The 25,067-nt window shown below is 42.7% G+C and overlaps 1 protein-coding gene across 1 annotated transcript in view; it reads right to left on the reverse strand.

Annotated features, from left to right (window-relative positions):
- The window catches only part of TUSC3 (tumor suppressor candidate 3), a 417,133-nt gene that overhangs the window by 202,536 nt on the left and 189,530 nt on the right, over positions 1-25,067 (reverse strand). Inside the window, exon 2 of the mRNA XM_073645422.1 lies at positions 1,509-1,678. Within this exon, the coding sequence (XP_073501523.1) occupies positions 1,509-1,678 (170 nt within the window). The remainder of the gene's footprint in view (positions 1-1,508; positions 1,679-25,067) is intronic.

Here is a 25,067-nt window from a genome sequence, read left to right on the forward strand (position 1 = left end):
GAGCTGCCACCAGAGAACTCTCTCAAGTCAGCCATCACAGAGACCCCAGGATGACTTGGCCGAGCTGAGCATTCCTGTGTATGGAGGAGTCAGGAGAGATAGCTGTTTAGCTGACAATTATCTTAGGTATATAGCACCTTAACATGTTTGGCCACTAAGTTATAACAACATTTCATATAAAATAATTGCTACAAATGGGCCAAATATCGTTCTAACTTATGTAACCCAACACGTATATTTCACTACATGTATATATTTGTATATTTTTAGTATATGTATTGGAAAAAACAGTGGCACCCCCACCGATCTTATATTGATGACAATTTAAGAAAGTAAAAGTGTGGTTTTGTCTTTCTTAGGAGAATATCTATGTGCGCAGAATTATTGGGCAACAATTAATGTGAGGAATTATTAATTAAATGAAAAAGAAATGTTTCCATCTCAATTGTTTATGGTCGTCTGTTAAAGTGAGAATAAAAACCAAACTCCTCAAAATGTACAAAAATACCCTGACCAATAAAACCACCCATCTGTTTATTAACAAACAGCCCATTACTGATCCAGCCACGGGCCAATCCATGTGATTTGTCAAGAGTCATTCTCATCTCATCTGTCCATAAAACCTTTGAAACTACTGTCTTCAGATATTTCTTGGCTCAGTCTTGATGTTTCCACTTCTGTTTCCTGCTCCGTGGTGGTTGGTTTTCAGCCTTTACGTTGGCTGGGTCTCTGTGCACTGAACCCCTTGTACTTCTGGGCAAACCAGGGAGGTTACAGTTCTGAAATATAACAGTACTGGAGAATAATAGGTTTGTGGTAGCTTCCCGTTTGATTCTTCTCAAATATTTGGCAGTTATTGTATGTCTTTTTTCTCAACATGTTTTCTGCAACCCTGATGACTGTGTCTTCTGTGATCACATTCCAATATCTTATCAATTTCAAGAGTGCTGAAATTTTCAGAGTTAGTTTTGATTTTTCAGAGTTAGTAAAATCTATTTTCCGGCCCATTTCCTGAGCAAAACAAGCTGCCTAATAATTCTGCACATCTTGACAAAGGGTGTTGTATCCTTAGGTCGCACACAAATATACATCACCTGATCTGCTCCATCCAATAATCATTCAAGTTTATACAGTATGGAGTTGGAAAATCTGCATAAAAATGATCAAATGGCCAAAAGACTCACTGTCTTAATAATTCTGCACACAGCGTATGCCAAATGGCAATGGATTAAAGAAGCGTTCCCTCCAAACTTATTAGTGCCTAAACCTACGTAAAATAGGAAAGACCCTTTATCATAAAAATGTAACAAAAAAAGCAATATTTAAAATCCAGAAGTTTTTTGATTGCGCCCAGCAGAGAAGAAAGAAGTTACCGTAGATAATTCACGATAGTCAATGATGACTTCTAAGACTTTATAGAAATTATATTATGTGTAATAACGACATGAAAACACTGAGCGATAACCAGTCATCATGTAGGACATTCCTTAAGAGAATAATCTACTCACCTACATACAGAACATTGTCTCTGAGGCTGAAGGGCGGTGAACATCACGATAACAGAATAATTTCGTGGTGGTGCCTTAACAAATCTTCTGAACTTGTCACCATTCATACGAATGACAGATCGCCGGGAGCTCCATTCCATCATCTGTTCCACTTTTTCACTTAAGAGATTCTAAAAAAAAGTAGCAAAATGGTAAACTGAAAGGTTGCATTGTAATAAAAATGTGACAAAACAAGAAGATTATAATAATAGTCCTAATATCTACTAAAATTAATATTGTCACTGATTTGGAGGTCTATGTTTTAGAAAATAACCTAAGAAATTTTTATTGGCCATAGTACATTTGAAGTGGCTTTGAGGGCCTATGTGAAAGAAAATAGCAAAAAGCATCACTATTTTAAAAACTGCACCCTCAAAGTGTACAAAACCACATTCAAGAAGTTTATTAATCCTTTAGGTGCTTCACAGGAATTAAAACAATGTGGAAGGAAAAAATAGAAATTAAAATTTTCCCACAAAAATGGTGCTTTAGCTCTAAATTTTTCATTTTCACAAGGGTAACAAAAGAAAATTGACCATACAATTTGTTGTGCAACTTCTCCTGAGCACACCCGCACACCATGGGTGGTGGAAAACTACCGTTTGGGCAAACGGCAGAATTCAGAAGGGAAGGAGTACCATTTGACTTTTGGATTGCAAAATTTACTGGAATAAAGAATGCCTTGTCGCGTTTGCAGTGCCCTTGATGTGCTGAAACAGTGGAAACCCCCACCAGTGAACCTATTTCAGAAACTACACCCCTCAAGGAATTAGAATCTAGAGGTGTGAACACATTGAACCCACGGTGCTTCACAGAATGTTATAACGTTCAGCAGTGAAAATGGAAAAATAATTTTTTTCCATAGAAATGTTGCTTTAGCCTCAAATTCTTTATTTTCACAAGGGTTAAAAAAGAAAAATGGACCACACAACTTGTTGTACTATTTCTCCTGCGTACAGGGATACTCTATGTTCTCAGAAACTCGTTTGGGCACATGTCAGGGCTCAGAAGGGAAGGAGCGCTATTTGATTTTTGGAGTGCAAAATTATCTGGAATAGATTGTGGACACCATGTCGCATTTGCAGGACAGTCAAGGTTCCTAAACCCCATTGACAATTGACCCCATTTTGGAAAATACACCTCACACAGAATTCCTCTAGGAGTATGATGAGCATTTTAAACCCACTGATATTTCACAGAGTTGTATAACATTGGGCTGTGAAAAAGAAAAATTATATTGTAAAATGTTGTTTTAGCCTCAAGTTTTTAAAATTGTTAAAGGGCTAATAGGATAAATTGCGTAACAAATTTTGTGGTCCATTTTCTCCTCAGTACAGAATTACTCCATTTGTGGTCAAAAACTACTTTTTATGCACATTGCAAAGTTCAGAAGGGAAGGAGCGCTATATTGGAGTGCAGATTGATATGGAATGGTTTGTGGGTGCCATGTCACATTGGCACATTGTTCTGAGGTGTCAGAACAGCAGAACCCCTCCATAAGTGGCCCGATTTTACAAACTACAGCTCTTAAAGAAATGATGTAGTGGTGCAATGAGCATATTGACATTACATTTGTTTCACAAAATTTTATACCATTGAGCAGTGAAGAAAAACTAATTACATTTATACCACTAAAATGTTGCTTTAGCCCCAGATTTTACATTTTCACAAGACGACATACCGCATTTTTCAGACTATAAGACGCACTTTTTTCCTCCAAAATTTTGGAGGAAAGTGGGGGGTGTGTCTTATAGTCCAAATATAAATGATATTGTGGTTGTGTATGGTGGGGGATTGGCAGTGTCGGAGGAGCGGGCACAGGAGGCAGGAGCCGCCTGCTGCAGCCTACACTGTGCCTGCTACTAATGAAAATGAATATTCACTGCTCCCCACGCCCATTCTGGCGACTCGACCACGCAGCCCATTTTTCTTCAAGTGCCTCCTTATTGTACATCTTGAAACAGCCTGAATTTCAGCTGATGTTATTTGTGGGTTTTTCTTTGTATCCCGAACAATTTTCCAGGTAGTTGTGGCCGAAATTTTTGTTGGTCTACCTGACCGTGGTTTGTTTTTTACAGAGTCCCTGATTTTCCATTTGTTAATCACAGTTTGAACGCTGCTGACTGGCATTATCAATTCCTTGGATATCTTTTTGTATCCCTTTCCTGTGTTATACAGTTCAACTACCTTTTCCCGTAGATCCGCTGACAATTCTTTTGCTTTCCCCATCACTCTCAATCCAGAAACATCAGTGGCTTGATAAAACATGCAAGAGTCTGTCTGGATCCCAGAAACTCACTCAGCTTTTATGCACACACACTGATTACAAGCAAACAAGTCACAGGTGAGGATGTTACCTTTAGTAGCCATTCAAATCCATTTGTGTCAAATTCTGTGCATGTTATCAGGCCAAATCAACAGGGTATGTGAACTTTTGATTATGGTCATTTGGATGCTTTTGGTTGTCATTAAGATTTAAAAAGAGAAAACACAGTAGTTTGACAATAAATTGCTTCACCCAACCAATAAACATGAGCGGAGAAAAAGTATTTTTGTTATTATTCATATTTTCTAAAACAAGGACAAGAAAGGAAAAAAGAAAAAATTCTGCCGGGGTATGTAAACTTTTTAGCACAACTGTATGTGTGACAATAGTCACTACACAAGGACAAGCCACGAGGCTGGGTAGTTAAGAGGTCTGGGAACAAAAGCCAAGAATGCATGTCATAGACAGAGGGGTGAGACAAAGGCATAGTGAGGTCACAGTCCAGGGTCAGAATTCCAAGAAGGTAGAGGATTATGACAAAAGGGCTAGGCAAACGCAAGGTCAAAGGCAAATCCAAGGTTGAGAAACAAAGATCAGAATACAAGACCAGGAGAACAGAGCACACCCACTCCTCTTGACTAAAGCTATAATTAGCAGTAATCTAAGACAGAGAGCTGGCATAATAGCTAGGTAATTACTTTAAACAGGAAACACATGGATGAAGCACGCCCTGGCCCTGATTGGGTGGCTAAACTGTCACTCAAGACACTGACAGCTCAGCATGCCCCAGAATCAAATTGGACGTCTGAGCTGTCCATCACCATACTAACAGCTCAGCACGCCCCTGTCCTAGATTGGATAGCAGAACTGTCATTCACTGCATGCAGACACACAGATAGGAGGAATCGTGACACTATGACCATCCGCCACAAGCGGTATTGAAGTACATAGTATAAGCGATCAGATTATTGCAGTTTCAAGTTCCCTAATAGGAGTAAAAAAAAAATATATATATATATATATATATATATATATATACATACATTATATATATATATATATATATATATATATATATATATATATATATATATATATATATATATATATATACAGAACAAAAGTTTGGACACACATTCTCATTTAAAGATTTTTTTGTATTTTCATGACTATGAAAATTGTACATTCACACTGAAGGCATCAAAACTATGAATTAACACATGTGGAATTATATACTTAACAAAAAAGTGTGAAACAACTGAAAATATGTCTTATATTCTAGGTTCTTCAAAGTAGCCATCTTTTGCTTTGATGGCGGCTTTGTACACTCTTGGCATTCTCTTGATGAGCTTCAAGAGGTAGTCACCGGAAATGGTTTTCACTTCACAGGTGTGCCCTGTCAGGTTTAATAAGTGGGATTTCTTGCCTTATAAATGGGGTTGGAACCATCAGTTGTGTGTGCAGAAGTCTGGTGGATACACAGCTGATAGTCCTACTGAATAGACTGTTAGAATTTGTATTATGGCAAGAAAAAAGCTGCTAAGTAAAGGAAAAAAGGCCATTTCAAAATTTTAAATTAGTTAAACTGTTTGGTAACATCTCACTACAGCTCCCTAAAAAGATTCTATAAAAACAAATCAAAACATCACATGTATCCCAAATTGGTATCAATAAAATCATCAACTCGCCATGCAAAGAAACAAATAAACAGCAGAGGCAACAAAAAATAAAATTATTACAAATCTCAAAAAATGGTGACACAAAGTAATTTTTTTTTAAACTTTAGATTTTTCTTCCACGACTTCAAGGGCTATTCTCAAGTTTGAAACTCATACCCAGTTGTCAGGATCGGGGGGGAGGGGGATAGGGTGGTCCCGGCGAAAAGACCCCCACCGATCAAGACGTCATCCCCTATCCAGCAAAAACTTGAGAATACCCTTTCAAATAAAAAAAAGCTATGCAAGTTTGGCAATGAGAAACACTTTGGCCAACATATTAAAGACTCACGGGTAGGTTGTGACAAAAAAAGCCTGCTCACCACCCATGACCGTAAGTAAGAAATGCCTACTCAGAAAACAGGATGGAAGAAGCGAGAAAGAGTAAGAATGGCATGAAACAACAATATTTTATTATTCAATTATAAATATACAATAGAGACACAAGGGATATAATTATGAGTACAATGACAATGGGTGATCATTGGATCAAGAAAGACCCCGCTACATCTTTAAACCCCTCATAAGTATATATTCCAATGTATAATGGGTTCAAACAGAATCCACAAAAAGTTTAAAGGAAAAGGGAAAAAGGAAGAGGGGGGAAGAAAGACAAAATATGCGGGGGGGATGGAACCATGGAGAGAGTATAAAGTATCAATCAAGCAAACAGGGTGAGATATCCATTATCTCCAATACCCGAGTGGGAGGCCATAATAATAAATGAGTCAAGGCACTCACCCAGATGGTTGGTAAACTCTCTAAAATGTGAAGGGCACAGGGAGGCAGCTAATTTCCATCCACGAAGGGCCTCGACACGCGTTTCGCGTCGGCTTTATCAAGAGGCACAGGCACAGTTCTGGTCGAACTTTTTAAGTAATGGATGTATGCTGGCGTGTTTAACCCCTTTCTGACGTGTGACCTAATAGTAAGTCATTGTGACCTGGGCCGACTGGACCAATGACGTACTATTAGGTCATGGTCTTTAATGCGGTCCCGCGACTAAAGTCGCAGTGATCGCATTAAATTTCCGGTGCCATCTCACCTCAGGGTAGATGGCGCCGGCATCACGGGGGGTGTCGCAGCCCCCCTGCACCCACGATTGCTGTGATTGGCTGTTCAATTCTGAACAGCCAATCACAGCATTCTCACTGTTTCCGGCAATCAGATTGCAGCGGCATGCTATTCCATCCGGTTTGCGTTTAGTTGGGCCATCATTTATTTTTCAACAGGACAATGACCCCAAACACACTTCCAGGCTGTGTAAGGGCTATTTGACCAAGAGGGAGAGTGATGGGGTGCTATGCCAGATGACCTGGCCTCCACAGTCACCAGACCTGAACCCAATCGAGATGGTTTGGGGTGAGCTGGACCACAGAGTGAAGGCAAAAGGGCCAACAAGTGCTAAGCATCTATGGGAACTCCTTCAAGATTGTTGGAAGACCATTTCCGGTGACTACCTCTTGAAGCTCATGAAGAGAATGCCAAGAGTGTGCAAAGCAGTCATCAAAGCAAAAGGTGGCTACTTTGAAGAACCTAGAATATAAGACATATTTTCAGTTGTTTCACACTTTTTTGTTAAGTATATAATTCCACATGTGTTAATTCATAGTTTTGATTAGTGTTGAGCCACCCCCGTAGTGTTCGAGTTCGGTTCAGTTCGTCGAACACCCGTGTGTTCGCCGAACTGTTCGTCGAACTGTTCGTCGAACACCTTCGAACACCGTTAAAACCAATGGCAGGCAAACAAAAACACATAGAAACACATAGAAAACACCTTCAAAGGTGTCCAAAAGCTGACAAACTGCTCAGAAGACATAACTAACACATGGAAAAGTGACAAGTACATATAGTCATGCGAAAATAAAAGAGGTGGAGGAGTAAAAGGAGGGGGAGACACAGATATAGGCATGTCATGCCCTTCTAAAATCCAAAAAGTGAGAAGCCGACACGGCCAGTCCGCTCCTGCCCGTGCCACCTCCGTGTCGCCGGGTTTGTGCCAGAGCCGCGGTGAACCCTGACGGCCAGCCCCCCTCTCCCAATACTGGTGCCTGTCCGCTGGTGGGTCGAGCGAGCCCCCCTGTGGTGGAGGCAGCTCTAAGCTTTTTAATTTAAATTGTCTCTCTAATTTGAATGAATACACTTTAAATCCATTTACAAGGATCTATTGGAGGGCAAGTCTCATGCCAGCAGCCGCGGTAATTCCAGCTCCAGTAGCGTCCACTAAAGCTGCTGCAGTTAAAAAGCTTTTATAAGGATCGAGCTCGGCTGTCCACCGCAAGGCATCCTACTGCCAGTCCCAGCCCCTATGCCTTGGGGTGCCTCCTGATGCTCTTCACTAAGTATCCCATGGTCCCGAAGCATTTCCTTTGAAAAAATTAAGTGTCTAAACTACAGGTGGTGCAGCTTGCTTAACAGCCGGGATAATCCGCTTACTAGCAGACACTGCTACTAGGCACAAAGTATTTCCTGGGCTAGATGCAGTTAAAAATTTGTAATTAGATACTCTCGATGGATGCTGAGAAAGCATTCCATAGAGTCTCCTGGCACGCCATATATGATTCTCTTAAAAAGCTTGGGGTAGGGGTCTAGGGGACCCTTTTATAGCCAAAATCACGGCCCTGTATCGCAATACGTCACCTAGGCTGAAGATAAATGGAACTGTAGCACCCTGAGGGCTCGGTTGCTAAAGACGTATTGCACCTCACCCAGAGGTGTGATATCTCACTCTCAGGTAAGGATGGAGTGTGGATCAGGACCCGACACCTGCATGCATTACACCACATTGCCGTGGGGCAGGCGACCAATATGCCCCTGAGATGGGCACGACAGTCCCTGTCCCTGGCTGGAGTGGGGGGAGGGAACACTGAGGAAGGGGAACCCTGTAGTGCAGGAGCAGGGAGGAAGCAGTTCCTGGGTGCATTGAGAAGGGAGTATAAAAGGTGGGCACCATCTTAGTTCAGTGCAGAGAAGTCTGAGCAGAAGTGGCAGGGAGCAGGGGCTCTGCATGAGCTCTGCTCCGGAGGCGGGCCTAGTAACAGAGGCCCAGGCCTGGAAGAGGGAGAAGGAAGGAAGAGGAGCGGAGAAGGCTCCAGGAACGAGGAATGAAGGGATCCCAGGGGTGCGGACGGGCGAGTCGCCACCGCACGCCCGAATCCACCTGCGTGGAGGGGTCAGGCCAAAGGGGGAGACCGGTCCCCGAACTAGTGGAGGCAGGAAACGACCCTCAGCTAGAAACCGGAGGCTCTGACATTTTATGTGGCGCAGCCCCTCGCTACACCCGCTAGGAAGGCACCACATAGGGTCAGGGAAACTGGCGCCAAGTTTACCAAGAGGAGGCCCGAGGCAGCCGGACAGAAGTGTTTGTAAGAAAGGCCAGACAAAGGACACACAAAGGGGGTCCTGTGAAGTGCTCCAAAGTTATCTGGGAGTTGTCTGAGCCCCTCACCTGGTGAGCACAGTACGACGTGGGCAGCCGTTACCTGCAGACGTGGTCTGGATAATAAGAACTGTGAGTAAAGGCCCTGAACTGCATCACTGACTCCGTGTCGTTACTGCTGCTGCCCTGCACCATCACCCCCATCCTCCGCATACACTGCCCTGAGGCTATACTCCTCCCGTGGGGAGTTATGCTACGCTCTGCTGCACCCACAACACCAGCCTCAGTGGTCTGCCCTGTAGTGGCGGTTCACTCTGACCGCAATCCACGGGTGGCGTAGTCGGACATTTAAACATGAAAACCACATAAATAGTTCCGCCACTGGTTTGACCGCCCTGAGCCACGGAACTGGGTCGCCGCCACGAAGACTACAACCACCAGCATCCACCAAAAAGGGTCCGGCTCCGGGTGTCCCAAGGCCCAGGGGGTGCGTCAGAACATTTTCATCACCTTTCACAATCACCAATGGGACAAGGCAGTGATGTCCTCTGTCCCCTCTCTTATACATCCTAGTGACGGAGCACCTGCTCTCATCAATTCGCCATAACCCCAATATTAGGTGGATTGAGGTGGGAGGCACCGAGTACAAGTGCTCTCTATTTGCTGATGATGTCCTAGTATATATCACTCAATCACATATATCCATCCATGCTGTTATGGCTGAAATAGATCACTTTGTTACATGGTAAAATTTTAAAATCAATGCAGCGAAGTCTGAGGCCCTCGATGTCTCCCTCCCCAAATCCATATAGGATTCCATCCAGTCCAACTTTCCCTTTGCCTGGCCCTCACAGGGTATCAAATACTTAGGAATTCCTATTCATAGAGACCTCTCCCATCTATGTTATCTTAATTTTGGGCCCTTTATTGAACAACTCCATACAGACCACGGTTGGCAAGTTAGAACTGTAAGATTCACTACGTGAACCACTGGTGTTTTGTGGAAAAGCACATGTACACTGCGTTCCAAATTATTATACAAAAAGTGTTTAGGAGTGATAAGGGAAGAATTTGTTTGTTTGTCAGTTAAACTCATTGATGGTGATGTGTGTCAGGGCTCTTTATATCACTGTAAGCAATTGCAGACACCTGTGCTAATTAGTTTGGCAGGTGTGTCCAATGAAAGGCAAGACTACTTAAGAAGGCTCTCTCACATTATTAAGCAGCCTACATTTTCTGCCAAAATGGGAAAGAAAAAGGATGTGTCGGCTGCTGAGAAGCAACAAATTGTGGAGTGTTTAGGTCAAGGCATGACTACAATCAACATTGTGCGATGATCAGGATGAAGTGTCTTGGCAATCAAGAAGTATGTAGCTGATTCACAGTACACACGTGTGCGTGCTGATAAGGGCAAATTGAGGACTCTTTCCTACAGGCAATTACGTCAGGTTGAAAGAGCAGCGGCAAAAAAGCCTTGTCATAGCAGCAGACAAGTTTTTGAAGCTGCTTGTGCCTCCAACGTCCCCCGAACAACAAGATGCAGGGTCCTTCAGAGGTTTGCAGCTGTGCATGCGCCATCCTGTCGACCTCCTCTATCCACTTCACACAAGCAGAAACGGCTCCAGTGGGCCAAACATTACATGAAGACTGATTTCAAAACTGTTTTGTTCACGGATGAGTGCCGTGCAGCGCTCGATGGTCCAGATGGATGGAGTGGAGGATGGCTGGTTGATGGACACCCCACGCAAACACGGCTACAGCGCCAACAAGGAGGAGGTGGAGTAATGTTTTGGGCTGGAATAATGGGGAGAGAGATTGTCGGCCCCTTTAGGATCCCTGAAGGCGCTAAAGATGAACTCCATAATGTATGTGGATTTTCTCAAACAGCACTTCCTGCCATGGTTCAAGAAGAAGAACCGTGTATTTCACAGCAAGATCATTTTTCTGCATGATAATGCACCATCTCATGCTGCACATAAAACATCTGCATCTCTGGCTGATATGGGCATAAAAGGGGACAAACTTATGGTGTGACCCCCATGCTCCCCTGACCTCTACCCCATTCAGAACCTTTGGAGCATCATTAAAAGGAGTGTCTATGATGGCGGGAGGCAGTTCACATCTAAGCAACAGCTCTGGGAGGGTATTCTGTCCTCATGCAAAACAATTGAAGCAGAAACCATCCAAAACCTGACAAATTCAATGGACGAGAGAGTTCAGAAGCTCCTTTCGAACAAGGGGTCCTATGTGAAAATGTAACATCACCTAGAATAAAGTTTTGAGTTGAAAACTGTTTGATTTCAGTTTCTAACAACCTGCTAATGCTTATAATTTCAAAAATGACCATTTTTTTGGTCTTTATTAAAATGAAAAGGTTGATCGAAAAGTTTGGGGGATCTAAGAGTGTGGCAACCCAGTAGTCATGATTACTTCGAATTCTGACAATATGAGGGTCATGCTGCAGGTAGTGCAGCAAGAAGGCACTTATGTGCCTTGCGCATCTCGGAGCCCCAAAATTATTTTCAGGGCTAGATGCAGCTAAAAATTATTTTTAATTTTAAATCTGGTGAAGCTTTAGTATAGATGGCCTAATAGGATCAGTGCTGCACACTGCTACAAAGCCCAAATTATTTTCCAGTCAAGATACAGATAAACATGATTAGTAATTTGAAAGCTTAAAACGGTTGGTAGGGTGATTTTAACCAATCATCAAGCTTTTACTCTCCCCAGGATGACACAGGGGTAGAAAAGTCGTTTCGGATCCATGATTTGTTCATCTTTATGAACGTGAGTCTGTCTACATTATCAGTGGAGAGCCGCGTGCGCTTATCTGTCAGCACACCACCAGCAGCGCTGAACACACGTTCAGACAGAACGCTGGCTGCGGGGCATGACAAGATCTCCAAGGCGTAAGTGGCTAGCTCCGGCCATTTATCCAGATTGGAAGCCCAAAAAGAGCAAGGGTCCAGTGACACAGTCGTGGCTTCAATGTTTACTTGGAGATACTCCTGTACCATCGTCTCTAGGCGTTGACTATGTGTCAGACTTCTTGTCTCCTGTGGCCTTGCAAAGGATGGGCTAAAAAAGTGGTGAAATGATTCCGCAAAATTGATGTTACCAGCAGATACTGTGGTTCTGTTACGGTTTGAGTGCTGAACACTTGACGGTCCCACGGTTGGCAAGTTGGAACTGTGAGATTCACTACGTGCACCACTGGTATTTTGTGGAAAAGCACATGTAAGATTCTGCAACAGTCTCTGCTGATACTCCTGCATGCGTGCATCCCTTTCTATGGCAGGAATAATTTCTGCAAATTTACTTTTGTACCGGGGATCTAACAGTGTGGCAACCCAGTAGTCAGGATTATTTCTAATTCTCACAATTCGAGGGTCATGTTGCAGGTAGTGCAGCAAGAAGGCACTCATGTGTGTTGCGCATCCAGGAGCACCAAGTCCCTGTTGTGTTGGTGGCGAGGTAACAATCATGCTTCCTTCCTCTGTCCTCTCCCCCCAACCTCGCACAACAGAAATGTGATCAAGGTCTCCCTCATCTGATGAGTCTTCCATCAGTTCGTCCTCCACTTCTTCCTGGGCTCCTGCACCTTCCTCACTAGTTTGGCTGCTACCATGCGCCCTGGTAAAATCATCTCCCCCACCCTCACATGCCTGCCGCCCTGGTGCTGCCGACCGTCTGGACCTTGCAGATGTTAGCCCTTCCGCATACAACTCCTCCTCCTCTACTTCCTCCACCTCCTCTTGTGTCACCACCTGACTCCGAATTCTGTTTAACATGTGCTCCAGCATGTAAATCACCGGAATAGTCATGCTGATAATGGCATCGTCAGCACTAAACATCTTCGTCGCCATTTCAAAACTGTGCAGAAGGGTGCATAGGTCCCTGATCTGAGACCACTCCTCCAGCGTGATTTGCCCCACCTCTGAATCTCGTTGGCCCAGGCTATACGTCAGAACGTATTGCACCAGGGCTTGTCGGTGCTGCCACAGTCGCTGCAACATGTGCAGAGTTGAATTCCACCGGGTAGGCACATCGCATTTTAGCCGGTGAAGTGGCAGGCCCAACGACTTCTGTAGAGATGTAAGTCGCTGAGCTGCGGGATGCGAACGGCGGAAGTGAGCACACAGCGACCGTGCCCTCTGCAGAAGGCCATCTAGTCTGGGATAGTGGGCTAAAAATTGCTGGACAACCAGGTTCAACACGTGAGCCATACAAGGCACGTGTGTGACATTGCCCCGGCGAAGGGCCGCACCCAGGTTTGCAGCATTGTCGCACACGGCCTTCCCTGGTTTCAGGTCCAGTGGAGACAACCATTCATGAAATTGGTTCTCCAGAGCTGACCACAACTCCTCAGCTGTGTGACTCACATTTCCCAGACATTTCAATGTAAAAACCGCCTGATGACGTTGAGCCCTACTGCCAGCATAGTAAGGAGGTGTGCAGGATCCCTTCTGCGCAGTTAGAAAGCTTGTGGCATGACCAGACAGGCTTTGGGTGCAGGTGGAAGACCGAGAGGAGGTTGAGGAGGCAGAAGCAGTGGAGGAACTTTGACATAAAGAGGATTGACGCACAACTCGTGGGGACGGCAAGACTTGGACAGCAGCCCCTTGTCCTGCTGTCACCATAGTTACCCAGTGCCCAGTCAGCGACATGTAACGCCCCTGTCCATGCCTACTCGTCCAAGTGTCTGTGGTGAAATGCACCCTGTCACACACAGAGTTTCTCAAAGAAGCGGTGATGTTGTGTGCGACATGCTGGTGGAGCGCAGGCACACCTTTCTTTGAGAAGTAGTGCCGACTGGGCATCTGGTACTGGGGCACTGCGACGGACATAAGGTCTCGAAAATCCTCTGTGTCCACCAGGCGGAAAGGCAGCATTTCTGTAGCCAAGAGCTTGCAGATGGTGAAATTCAACCTCTTAGCTTTCTCATGGCTAGGAGGAAATGGTCTTTTACTTTTCCACATCTGAGGGACCGAGGGCTGGCTATTGTGCTTAGACGGGGTTGATAAGGGTGTCCCCGGCAAACTGCCGGTCTGTGAGGAAGATGCAGGCGGACATGTTAGGTTGCCTTGATCCAAAGGTGGTGCTATCGATGTCGGACTGCGCTCAACACCAGCTGGTGTTACCACCTCCAAAGAAAATGATGACCTGCCAATCACGCTGGCTGTTGCGGGTAAAGAGGTGGCAGGTCTGCGCCCCAAAACAGGTGTGACTGCTGTCCCCCCAGTCACAGAGGATGAAGAGGCCGCGGATGCACAAGATATGGCAGACGGTGATTGGCCCGGCCGGCTAGGCCGCATTGTAGCACACTGAGCTTCCCACTGCAACTTATGCTTCATGTCCATGTGCCGGTTCATGCATGAAGTACTCAAACTATGTATTTTTTGGCCTCTACTTAGCTTTTGCTGACAAATGTTACAGATAACACGAGTTGGGTCATCTTTATCGATCTGAAAAAATGCCCAGGCTATGCAAGGCTTAGCACCCATGCGACCTGAAGAGCCACCACGACTTGTGGTGAGAGGCAGAGTTGTGTTTGAGGATGCAGTTGTTGACGTGCTTCCAGTACTACGTCTCTGTCCAGGAAGGCGCAACCTGACCTCGTCGTCACTAGCATCTTCCTCCACCTCCTCTGCTGACCTCATCTCTTGGCTGACTGTGGGTTGACAGTAAGTGGGATCTCCGACCTCATCATCATCACCCTGTGCGTTATCACACCCGTCGTCCTCAGAGCCAACCTGTTCCTGCCCTGACAAAAAACTAAAGTTGTCGCTCCAATCAGGTATTTGAGTCTTATCATCGTCTTCCTCATTGTCTCCACCAACAGGAGTTACAGTTTGGGAATGAGGGTCTACATTATGGTCAGAACCTTCTGCGTCTGGTCCTGGATCCGACTCATAAAGATTCTGGGCATCAGTGCAGATCATTTCCTCGTCTGGATTCACAGAAGCGCTGGAGTCGACCTCTGATTCCCAGGCTATAGTATGAGTAAACAGCTCTGCAGACTCAACCATCTGTTCTACCTCACACTCAGACGGGCAGCTGGAGATTTGGGAGCTGTGAGGAAGCAAGTGCGATTTGGGTGACACCTTTGAGGACTGGAGTATTTGTGATGTTGAAGTTGATGTGGAGGAGAGCCCACTTAAAGGAGCACTTGATATCCGTTGAAGCACCTGCTGTTTTTGTGCCTCATCTGGAATTTGTAGCGATTGGCGTGGCCGTAAGAAAGGGATCTTATCACATTGTCCGCTAAAAGAAGTAGACATTTTAGTTTGGCTGGAAGATGGTCTTTCTTCTGCACCTACCCCACGGACACAACCTTTTTTCCCCTTCCCAACACGCCTATTCCCCTTTCCACCAGCAGCAGGCCTTTTTCCACTCATTTTGGTGGTTAACTAATTCACAACTCTGGAGTTGTTTGCACAAAAAAACAATGGATGGTAACCGAGCAGAGCTGAGTGGCCAAACTGTGGTATTAGGCCAAAACTATTGGCTGGGTTAGATGCAGAAAAAAATTATTTTTAATTTGCAACCTGATGGAGGTCAGTATAGATGGACTAATAGACCAAGTCCCACACACCGCTAGAAGCCCAAATATTTTTTCAGAGCTAGATGCAGAAAATTTTTTTATTCAATTTGCAACCTGATGGAGGTCAGTATAGATGGACTAATAGACCAAGTCCCACACACTGCTAGAAGCCCAAATATTTTTTCAGAGCTAGATGCAGAAAAAAATTATTTTTAATTTGCAACCTGATGGAGGTCAGTATAGATGGACTAATAGACCAAGTCCCACACACTGCTAGAAGCCCAAATATTTTTTCAGAGCTAGATGCAGAAAAAAATTATTTTTAATTTGCAACCTGATGGAGGTCAGTATAGATGGACTAATAGAACAAGTCCCACACGCTGCTAGAAGCCCAAATATTTTTTCAGAGATAAATGAAGAAAAAAATTATTTTTAATTTGCAACCTGATGGAGGTCAGTATAGATGGACTAATAGACCAAGTCCCACACACTGCTAGAAGCCCAAATATTTTTTCAGAGCTAGATGCAGAAAAAAATTAGTTTTAATTTGCAACCTGATGGAGGTCAGTATAGATGGACGAATAGACCAAGTCCCACACACCGCTAGAAGCCCAAATATTTTTTCAGAGCTAGATGCAGAAAAAAATTATTTTTAATTTGCAACCTGATGGAGGTCAGTATAGATGGACTAATAGACCAAGTCCCACACACCGCTAGAAGCCCAAATATTTTTTCAGAGCTAGATGCAGAAAATTTTTTTATTCAATTTGCAACCTGATGGAGGTCAGTATAGATGGACTAATAGACCAAGTCCCACACACTGCTAGAAGCCCAAATATTTTTTCAGAGCTAGATGCAAAAAAAAATTATTTTTAATTTGCAACCTGATGGAGGTCAGTATAGATGGACTAATAGACCAAGTCCCACACACTGCTAGAAGCCCAAATATTTTTTCAGAGCTAGATGCAGAAAAAAATTATTTTTAATTTGCAACCTGATGGAGGTCAGTATAGATGGACTAATAGACCAAGTCCCACACACTGCTAGAAGCCCAAATATTTTTTCAGAGCTAGATGCAGAAAAAAATTATTTTTAATTTGCAACCTGATGGAGGTCAGTATAGATGGACTAATAGACCAAGTCCCACACACTGCTAGAAGCCCAAATATTTTTTCAGAGCTAGATGCAGAAAAAAATTATTTTTAATTTGCAACCTGATGGAGGTCAGTATAGATGGACTAATAGACCAAGTCCCACACACCGCTAGAAGCCCAAATATTTTTTCAGAGCTAGATGCAGAAAAAAATTATTTTTAATTTGCAACCTGATGTAGGTCAGTATAGGTGGACTAATAGACCAAGTCCCACACACCGCTAGAAGCCCAAATATTTTTTCAGAGCTAGATGCAGAAAAAAATTATTTTTAATTTGCAACCTGATGGAGGTCAGTATAGATGGACTAATAGACCAAGTCCCACACACCGCTAGAAGCCCAAATATTTTTTCAGAGCTAGATGCAGAAAAAAATTATTTTTAATTTGCAACCTGATGTAGGTCAGTATAGATGGACTAATAGACCAAGTCCCACACACCGCTAGAAGCCCAAATATTTTTTCAGAGCTAGATGCAGAAAAAAATTATTTTTAATTTGCAACCTGATGGAGGTCAGTATAGATGGACTAATAGACCAAGTCCCACACACCGCTAGAAGCCCAAATATTTTTTCAGAGCTAGATGCAGAAAAAAATTATTTTTAATTTGCAACCTGATGTAGGTCAGTATAGATGGACTAATAGACCAAGTCCCACACACTGCTAGAAGCCCAAATATTTTTTCAGAGCTAGATGCAGAAAAAAATTATTTTTAATTTGCAACCTGATGGAGGTCAGTATAGATGGACTAATAGACCAAGTCCCACACACCGCTAGAAGCCCAAATATTTTTTCAGAGCTAGATGCAGAAAAAAATTATTTTTAATTTGCAACCTGATGTAGGTCAGTATAGATGGACTAATAGACCAAGTCCCACACACTGCTAGAAGCCCAAATATTTTTTCAGAGCTAGATGCAGAAAAAAATTATTTTTAATTTGCAACCTGATGGAGGTCAGTATAGATGGACTAATAGACCAAGTCCCACACACCGCTAGAAGCCCAAATATTTTTTCAGAGCTAGATGCAGAAAAAAATTATTTTTAATTTGCAACCTGATGGAGGTCAGTATAGATGGACTAATAGACCAAGTCCCACACACCGCTAGAAGCCCAAATATTTTTTCAGAGCTAGATGCAGAAAAAAATTATTTTTAATTTGCAACCTGATGGAGGTCAGTATAGATGGACTAATAGACCAAGTCCCACACACTGCTAGAAGCCCAAATATTTTTTCAGAGCTAGATGCAGAAAAAAATTATTTTTAATTTGCAACCTGATGGAGGTCAGTATAGATGGACTAATAGACCAAGTCCCACACACCGCTAGAAGCCCAAATATTTTTTCAGAGCTAGATGCAGAAAAAAATTATTTTTAATTTGCAACCTGATGGAGGTCAGTATAGATGGACTAATAGACCAAGTCCCACACACCGCTAGAAGCCCAAATATTTTTTCAGAGCTAGATGCAGAAAAAAATTATTTTTAATTTGCAACCTGATGTAGGTCAGTATAGATGGACTAATAGACCAAGTCCCACACACTGCTAGAAGCCCAAATATTTTTTCAGAGGTAGATGCAGAAAAAAATTATTTTTAATTTGCAACCTGATGGAGGTCAGTATAGATGGACTAATAGAATGATGCTATGCCCAAAAGATTTTACTTCACTAGGTGCAGTAAAAAAATTGGTATTCTATACACAGGTGTTATATCTTGCAACACAGATAGGCTACTCCACTGACTAACACACTCTGCAATAGGCCAAAAAGGATTAGCTTTGCTAGATTCAGCCAAATGCTGTGAAAAAAACTTGCACAGCACTGGCACAGACCTGCCTGGCAAAAACTGATAGGAACTCATGTAACCTAGTCCTGAAAAGGACTCCAATTACAATTAGTCTTTACTCCCACAACCTATCTATTTAAGAGCACAGACCTCCCTGATAAAAGTCGTAGGAAATGCTGTAACCTAGTCCTTAAAAGGACTGCAATCACAACTATTCCCTACTCCCAAGCTATCTGTATATTTGTGCGAAAATTGGCTTGAAATTAACAAGGTATAGCACACACAGCAACAGCGGTGCCGTCTAACACGCAGCTGCAGCAGTGAGAAAATGGTGGCGACGGGGAAAATGGCTTGGTCTTACAGGGCAAGGACATGTGACATACACTGCCAATCACACATGCCCTTGCTTGTGTGAAAAAAAGCACTTCGCTCCGTGTGTGCGCTGCTGATAGGCTGACAGATTGCACCTCCCCACTGCAAATGCGGGAAAGAGAAAAAAAAATGGAGATCTTCATTGTTCCTGCAGAGATCCATCCCCTGCCCCTCCCCCCGCCCCGCTGTACACTCAAACTGCGTATTAACATTAATTTTCATCATTACTGAGAAAAAATCCAGTTATGATTTTGGTGCACGAACAGTTATCGAACATAACCTCGAACAGCCGAATTTTTCTCAAATTGTTCGTGTTCGCCGACCGGCTCGAACACCGCCCAAAACAGCTCGAATTTGAGATTGGCGAACAGTTCGAGTAGAACAACGCTCATCTCTAGTTTTGATGCCTTCAGTGTGAATGTACAATTTTCAAAGTCATGAAAATACAGAAAAATCTTTAAATGAGAGGGTGTGTCCAAACTTTTGGTCTGTACTGTATCTGATTTAAGGGCATGAAAATTCAAAGTTTGAAAATTGCAAAATTTTCAAAATTTTCGCCAAATTTCCGTTTTTTTCACAAATAAAAGCAAGTGATATTGAAGAAATTTTACCACAATCATGAAGTACAATATGTCAATATGGAGTTAAGGAGATGTGAGGGAATAGGGTCACTGGTGCAGGTGGTAGGGCAAGAGGAAGTAAGGAGCCTTGTCACTTCTTCCGTTACTGGTTCGAAGTCAGAAAGTGAGCAAGATGCACTGTGGGAGGGAGGAGCATGCATAACATTTGGGGATTGGGAGAAAATTTCCTGTTGAATATGGTCAATTTTTTCTTTGAAATAATTGGCTAGATCGTCAGCGCTGAGGTCGGTGGTCAGGGCCTGTGCTGTTTGATTAAGGAGAGAGTGAAACGTGTCGAAGAGGCGTTTAGGATAATTGGACAGTGAGATGATGAGGTTGTTAAAGCAGGTTTGTTTGGAGAGGTGAAGGGCAGAGTTATAGATTTTAAGCATAAATTCATAATGGAGGAAATCTTTAGCCGGATTAGATTTTCTCCACAGCCGTTCGGCACACCTAGGGCACCACCGGAGAAAAAGTGTTTGAAGCGTGTGCCAGGGATGTCGCCGTTTTTGCCTAGTTGTTCTCTGTGTAGGAGATGCGGCTTCATCCAGGGCACATTGCAATGTTTCGTTGTAAAGCTTCAGTGCATAGTCAGGACATGAGAGGGAGGAGATTGGGGCCAATGATGATTACAATGTTTTCATAAATTTCTGGGTGTTAATGGCGTGTATATTTCTATAGGTGCGGAAAGTGGGGGTGTTTTGAGCAGGGAGACAGTTCTTGACAGAGCAAGAAAGAAGGTTGTGGTCAGAGAGAGGAAGAGGAGTGTTAGTAAAGTCATGTATTGAACAGAGCCGGGCAAAGATCAGGTCAAGAGCATTTCCATCTTCATGTGTAGGAGAGTTACTAAGCTGTGAATGGCCGAAGGAGGAAGTTAGCGATAAAAGATGAGCAGCAGATGGGGAGAGGGGATCACCAATTGGGATGTTAAAGTCCCCCATGATGAGAGTGGGGATGTCACAGGATAGAAAGTTTGGAAGCCAAGTGACAAAGTGATCCAGAAACTGACAGGAGGGGCCCGGAGGGCGATACACAGCCGCAACTTGCAGGGAGAAGGGCTGGAAGAGTCTGACTGTGTGGGCCTCAAAAGAAGGAAAGATAAGTGAGGGAACTGTGGGGATAACCTGAAAAGTACATTTTGTTGAAAGGAGCAGACCAACACCTCCACCTGATCTGTTGTCAGGTCTCGGGGTATGAGGAAAGTGTAGGCCACCATATGAGAGAGCAGCAGCAGCAGCGGCGGTGTCCGACTGCTGGATCCAGGTTTCAGTGAGAGCCAGAAGGTTGAGGGAATTTGAGAGGAAGAAATCATGGATGTAGGAGAGTTTATTACATGCTGACCACACGTTCCAAAGGGAACAGTTGAATGAGACAGAAGATATGCAGGGAATATTAATGAGATTGGCAGGGTTTCTGAATGTAGCAGGGAAAGAGTTAGTGTTATTATTACAAGAAGGTCCTGGATTAGGAGAAATATCACCTGCGACTAAGAGAAGTAAGATAGAGTGAGCAGATGGTTGAGTGATTTCTAAGAGCGTTTCTTGTGTTGTATGGTGGCAGTGAATGGGTCTGTGCGGTATAACATTGTGAAGCGAGCATGACAGCTGTACATAGAAGAAGAGAGGAGAGAGGGGTTAATATGGATTAAGTGTGCCGATTATGTGGGAGAACAGTGAATGTGGATAATTGTAGCAGCCAGAATATAAATGGCACAAATACAAATGGTGAACACTATTTGCAAAACAGATGGTCTGGCAGCAAGTTTGTTTAATTGTCTTGCATGTCTTACCTGTCTCCTGCCCTGTCCAGCTGCCATGTCTAACTGTGGAGGGACTTTGAAAACCAACAGGACTTCGAAAAACTATGCATAAATGTTATATGCATATATGCCCCAGCATAAATGCTGCCCCTTAACTATGTCTCGGGAAGTATGGGCTTAGATCTAACACAGATTTAACTCGTTAGCAATCAATCAACTAGCTTAAGACAACAGGAGACAATAAAACTACAGAAAAACATTTACTGCAACTTATGGTCTGGAGGACAGCGACTGAGTGTTAGGAAATGATGATGTTTGCATATATGCTAATTACATATTGTACTAGGCCAGCTAGTTTGTTTATCTGCAGAGCAGATTGATTAAATGCTCAAACAATGAGACATGAGCCCCGGCCATCTTCCCCCCAACCTATGAATGATAACCTGAGCCACATATGTAAATATGGAAAGGGATTTCTATTGTGCTGCAAGTAGAATCAGAGAGACTATTCAGGACAGCAACAAGGACACATGGCTTCATCAAGAGGGATACAGATGTGACTCTACAGGATGTCAGCTTAGGGGACCTCGGCGCCAGCTGAAGGGATAAAGATCTGCACCACTGACTATAACAGAACCCATGGATACATTTGGGGAAGCCAGGTTGGGACGATGAGGTCACCTGGTCCCATGGATATGTTGTTTGGGGTATGTTCAGAGAAACCAGGGTGGGACCCTTGGGTCTCCTGACCACGTACCTCAATGGCTTGCCGCTATCTCCTCTCTGTGGGTGTTTACCCAAAGCGGGGGGCCACTGGTTGAGGTAGTTGGCCTTGAAAGTACCAAAGTCGCAGCAGCTCTATTCTCGGCGGGCCAGCGGAAGGGTGAGACTGTGTAATTTTGCACCATCTTGGGTATTTACTGGGACTGTTCTATATGTTTATTGTCTGTTTGGTGGTTCAATAAAGTATTGCCACACTGTTTTACCCTCACCCTGTGTTGTCTGAGTAGTATTATGCACACGGAAGACCCCGTGTCTTCACAATCGGCATGATCAATAGAGACATGTAAATGTGGTAGATATCCAAGACAAGAATGAATGGACAATACCCCTAAAGTGTTATAAAGTAGTTTACAGTAAAGAAGAAAGGCGTAATGCACATGTACAGATAGTAAATAATGCAGTATGAAAAGAATATAAAAAAGAAAATAAGCAATAACTGTGTTCAATAAATTGCCATGTACATAATATGGGAAAGGGAACCCCATGCGTGTCGCCACAGGAGATGGCTTCCTCAGGTGAGGTATTGGAGGCAGGCACCAAGACATAGTAAACTAGACGTAGTCTTTCTTCCAACCTCAACTAGGTGTATAAGGCTGAAAATGGTGTACGATAGTGCACATTGTGACTCCGTCTGCATCATTACTTTCAATAGACCCATCAGCGCATATGCCAGAATCGCATTTTGTGGGAATTGGACATAAGTCGTGAAGGAGCTACTGAGCACAGGGTAAACCGTAATATGAACATAACCTTATACAAATTAATGCAGATCATGAGACAAGATCTCTCCCTACACAATGGGTAACAGAATGGAGTTTAAGAAAAACTCTGGACATCAATTTGTTTCATCCAAATGAAAATCACAGAAGAGAAAGGGATTTTTTTATTTTTTAAACAGATCCATTCACCACATTTTATGTGTTAAACTGGCCACATCATGATGAAGTGGCTTAAGATCTGAATAAAATGTATTTTTAATTGATAGATTTTTTTCTCTGTTGTGGAGATATTGGCTTGTAAACTTTATATGCCAATTTGAACTAAAACTGAGGGAGGCGTTAGCAGAGCTTCTTCACTGGGGGCGTTTACTTTATCCCTTTCATTGGCTGGCTGTATGTGTTCAGTTGCCATAATTTTATGTTAAATATGTGCTCATCTGCGATGAACATCTATTTAATAGGGATCCAAGAGTCTGCTCTTTCGGTGAACAGAACCAAATGATCCAACCCACCAAAAAGAGACAAACTTCCCATCACCAGCTCCAATGGGGAGCTGTAGCTCTTGCTGCCGCGCTTCTTCCATCTCTTCACTGTATGTACCAGGAATAATCGGCAGTGAGGATCGCTCACATGGAGAATCTCTAGTCTGACCTTTTATGTGGGTGTATTCTGTATGTTCCTCCTTTATGAAGCCATCTGCTTTATGATTGGCCAGCGTTACAGAGGTGAAAAGAACACACCCACTGAGAAGAATCTGTTACAGTCCATGTGGCTCAAGGGAAAATTTAGATAAAATTTTTTTAAGCTTATATTTTGGGAACAGGGTCAATTTCCAAAATGCAGAAAAAGCTATTAATCGGCTCTTCAGCCCCTACAGGAAAAAGCCAGTTTAAGAAGTAAAAGGTCAAGAAAATTCCTAATTAGGTACAGAATTTATTCAAATATTTGATTCTGTTAATTTATTTAAAAAAAACAGTGCAATCTCAAGATTGTAGACTCCCATAAAGGTCACTTAAAATACATTTTAATGACATTTCATAACATTTATTTTAAATTTAGTGAAATAGCATTTCCGATTTTTTTTTTTTTTTAAGAATTTTCAATAGAAATGCAGAGTTCCCTAATTTTGCAAATTAGTGCTAGAAATATTCTGAAGAACTTTTTATGATTGGTAGCAATGGAAAAAATCCATAGCCAACTGTATTTGTATTTTCTTACACTACATTGTTCAAGCTGCCTTGATTAGAGACAAACAGAGCAGCCGGATTGACGCTCCATGTTCATTTCTAATTTCCACTTTTTGCCATGCTTACTAAACTTTTAGTTGCATGAGCAGATAGAATGAATATTCCAAAGAGTCCTAGTGAATTTCCTGTAATTTCATCTCAACACAATTCTTAAAAACTATTCAAGTCAATCACTCCAGCTTGTTTACAAGACAAAAAGCAACAGGGTAACACGTTAAATGTGCAACATCACATAGAGCGAAGCAGCAGGAAGCAAACTGATTTCGGCTACCGAACACTAATTAGTCAGAGCTCTACAATAAAGACTCTTTTAAGAAAACATTTATATAAGTTAATTTTTGTGAGGCTACAAATTTGCTGAAAATAAAACAGAGTCGATTAGATTGTGAGCTTAAGTTGACATTTAAAAATATGATCTACAATAAATATAAACTGAAATGAAAAAATGATGAGTTCTTAAAAGCAGGGCTGTGGAGTGGAATTCGGAATCATGGAGTCGGTGCCCATTTTGGTGGAGTTGGAGTCGGTATAAAATGGACCGACTCCGAAAATATATAGTAAATTGGGTACAGTAGTTAAATGCAGGATGTGGTGAATATTTTTTCATAAGAAGTTGGGAAAGTTATGAAATGTCCTATAAATGTCTGTTCTGTTCCTGATCTAAGATCTTGGCTTTTAGTTGAGATGAATCTGTTCTCTAGACTTAAAATAATTAGATCAGATTTGAGGTAATCTATTTCTCAGAACAAATTCATAGACAGCACAAATGTTATTCAGTATGTTTTTGTTGAACAATGTTTTTTTCCCCCACTTATTGCATAGTGTATAGCATATTTACAATTTATTAAAAAGTTTGTGTTATAAAGTTGTATTTCAATAAATATATTTTATGTTCAATCTAAATAGCTTGATTATTGTATCATACTGGTGATTATAAGACTGATGTTACCATTTTACTACGGTAAATTTATCACTTAAACATGAACCATGTATGAGGGAGTAGGATGTTTGGCTTACCGACTCCATAGCCCTGCTTAAAGGGAATCTGTCACTCCCTGGGACTTTTCAGACTGATAATATGGGCATACAGGTGATAGAAATGTGAATCTATACTTACCTGTATGGCCCATATAAGCAGTCTGGCTGCTGTGTAATATCTTTTTTATTAAATTATTTGTGCTA

The sequence above is a fragment of the Phyllobates terribilis genome, unplaced genomic scaffold (genome assembly GCF_046119375.1).
Source record: "Phyllobates terribilis strain yellow unplaced genomic scaffold, ASM4611937v1 Scaffold_1__5_contigs__length_1240528914, whole genome shotgun sequence".
Lineage (NCBI taxonomy): Eukaryota > Metazoa > Chordata > Amphibia > Anura > Dendrobatidae > Phyllobates > Phyllobates terribilis.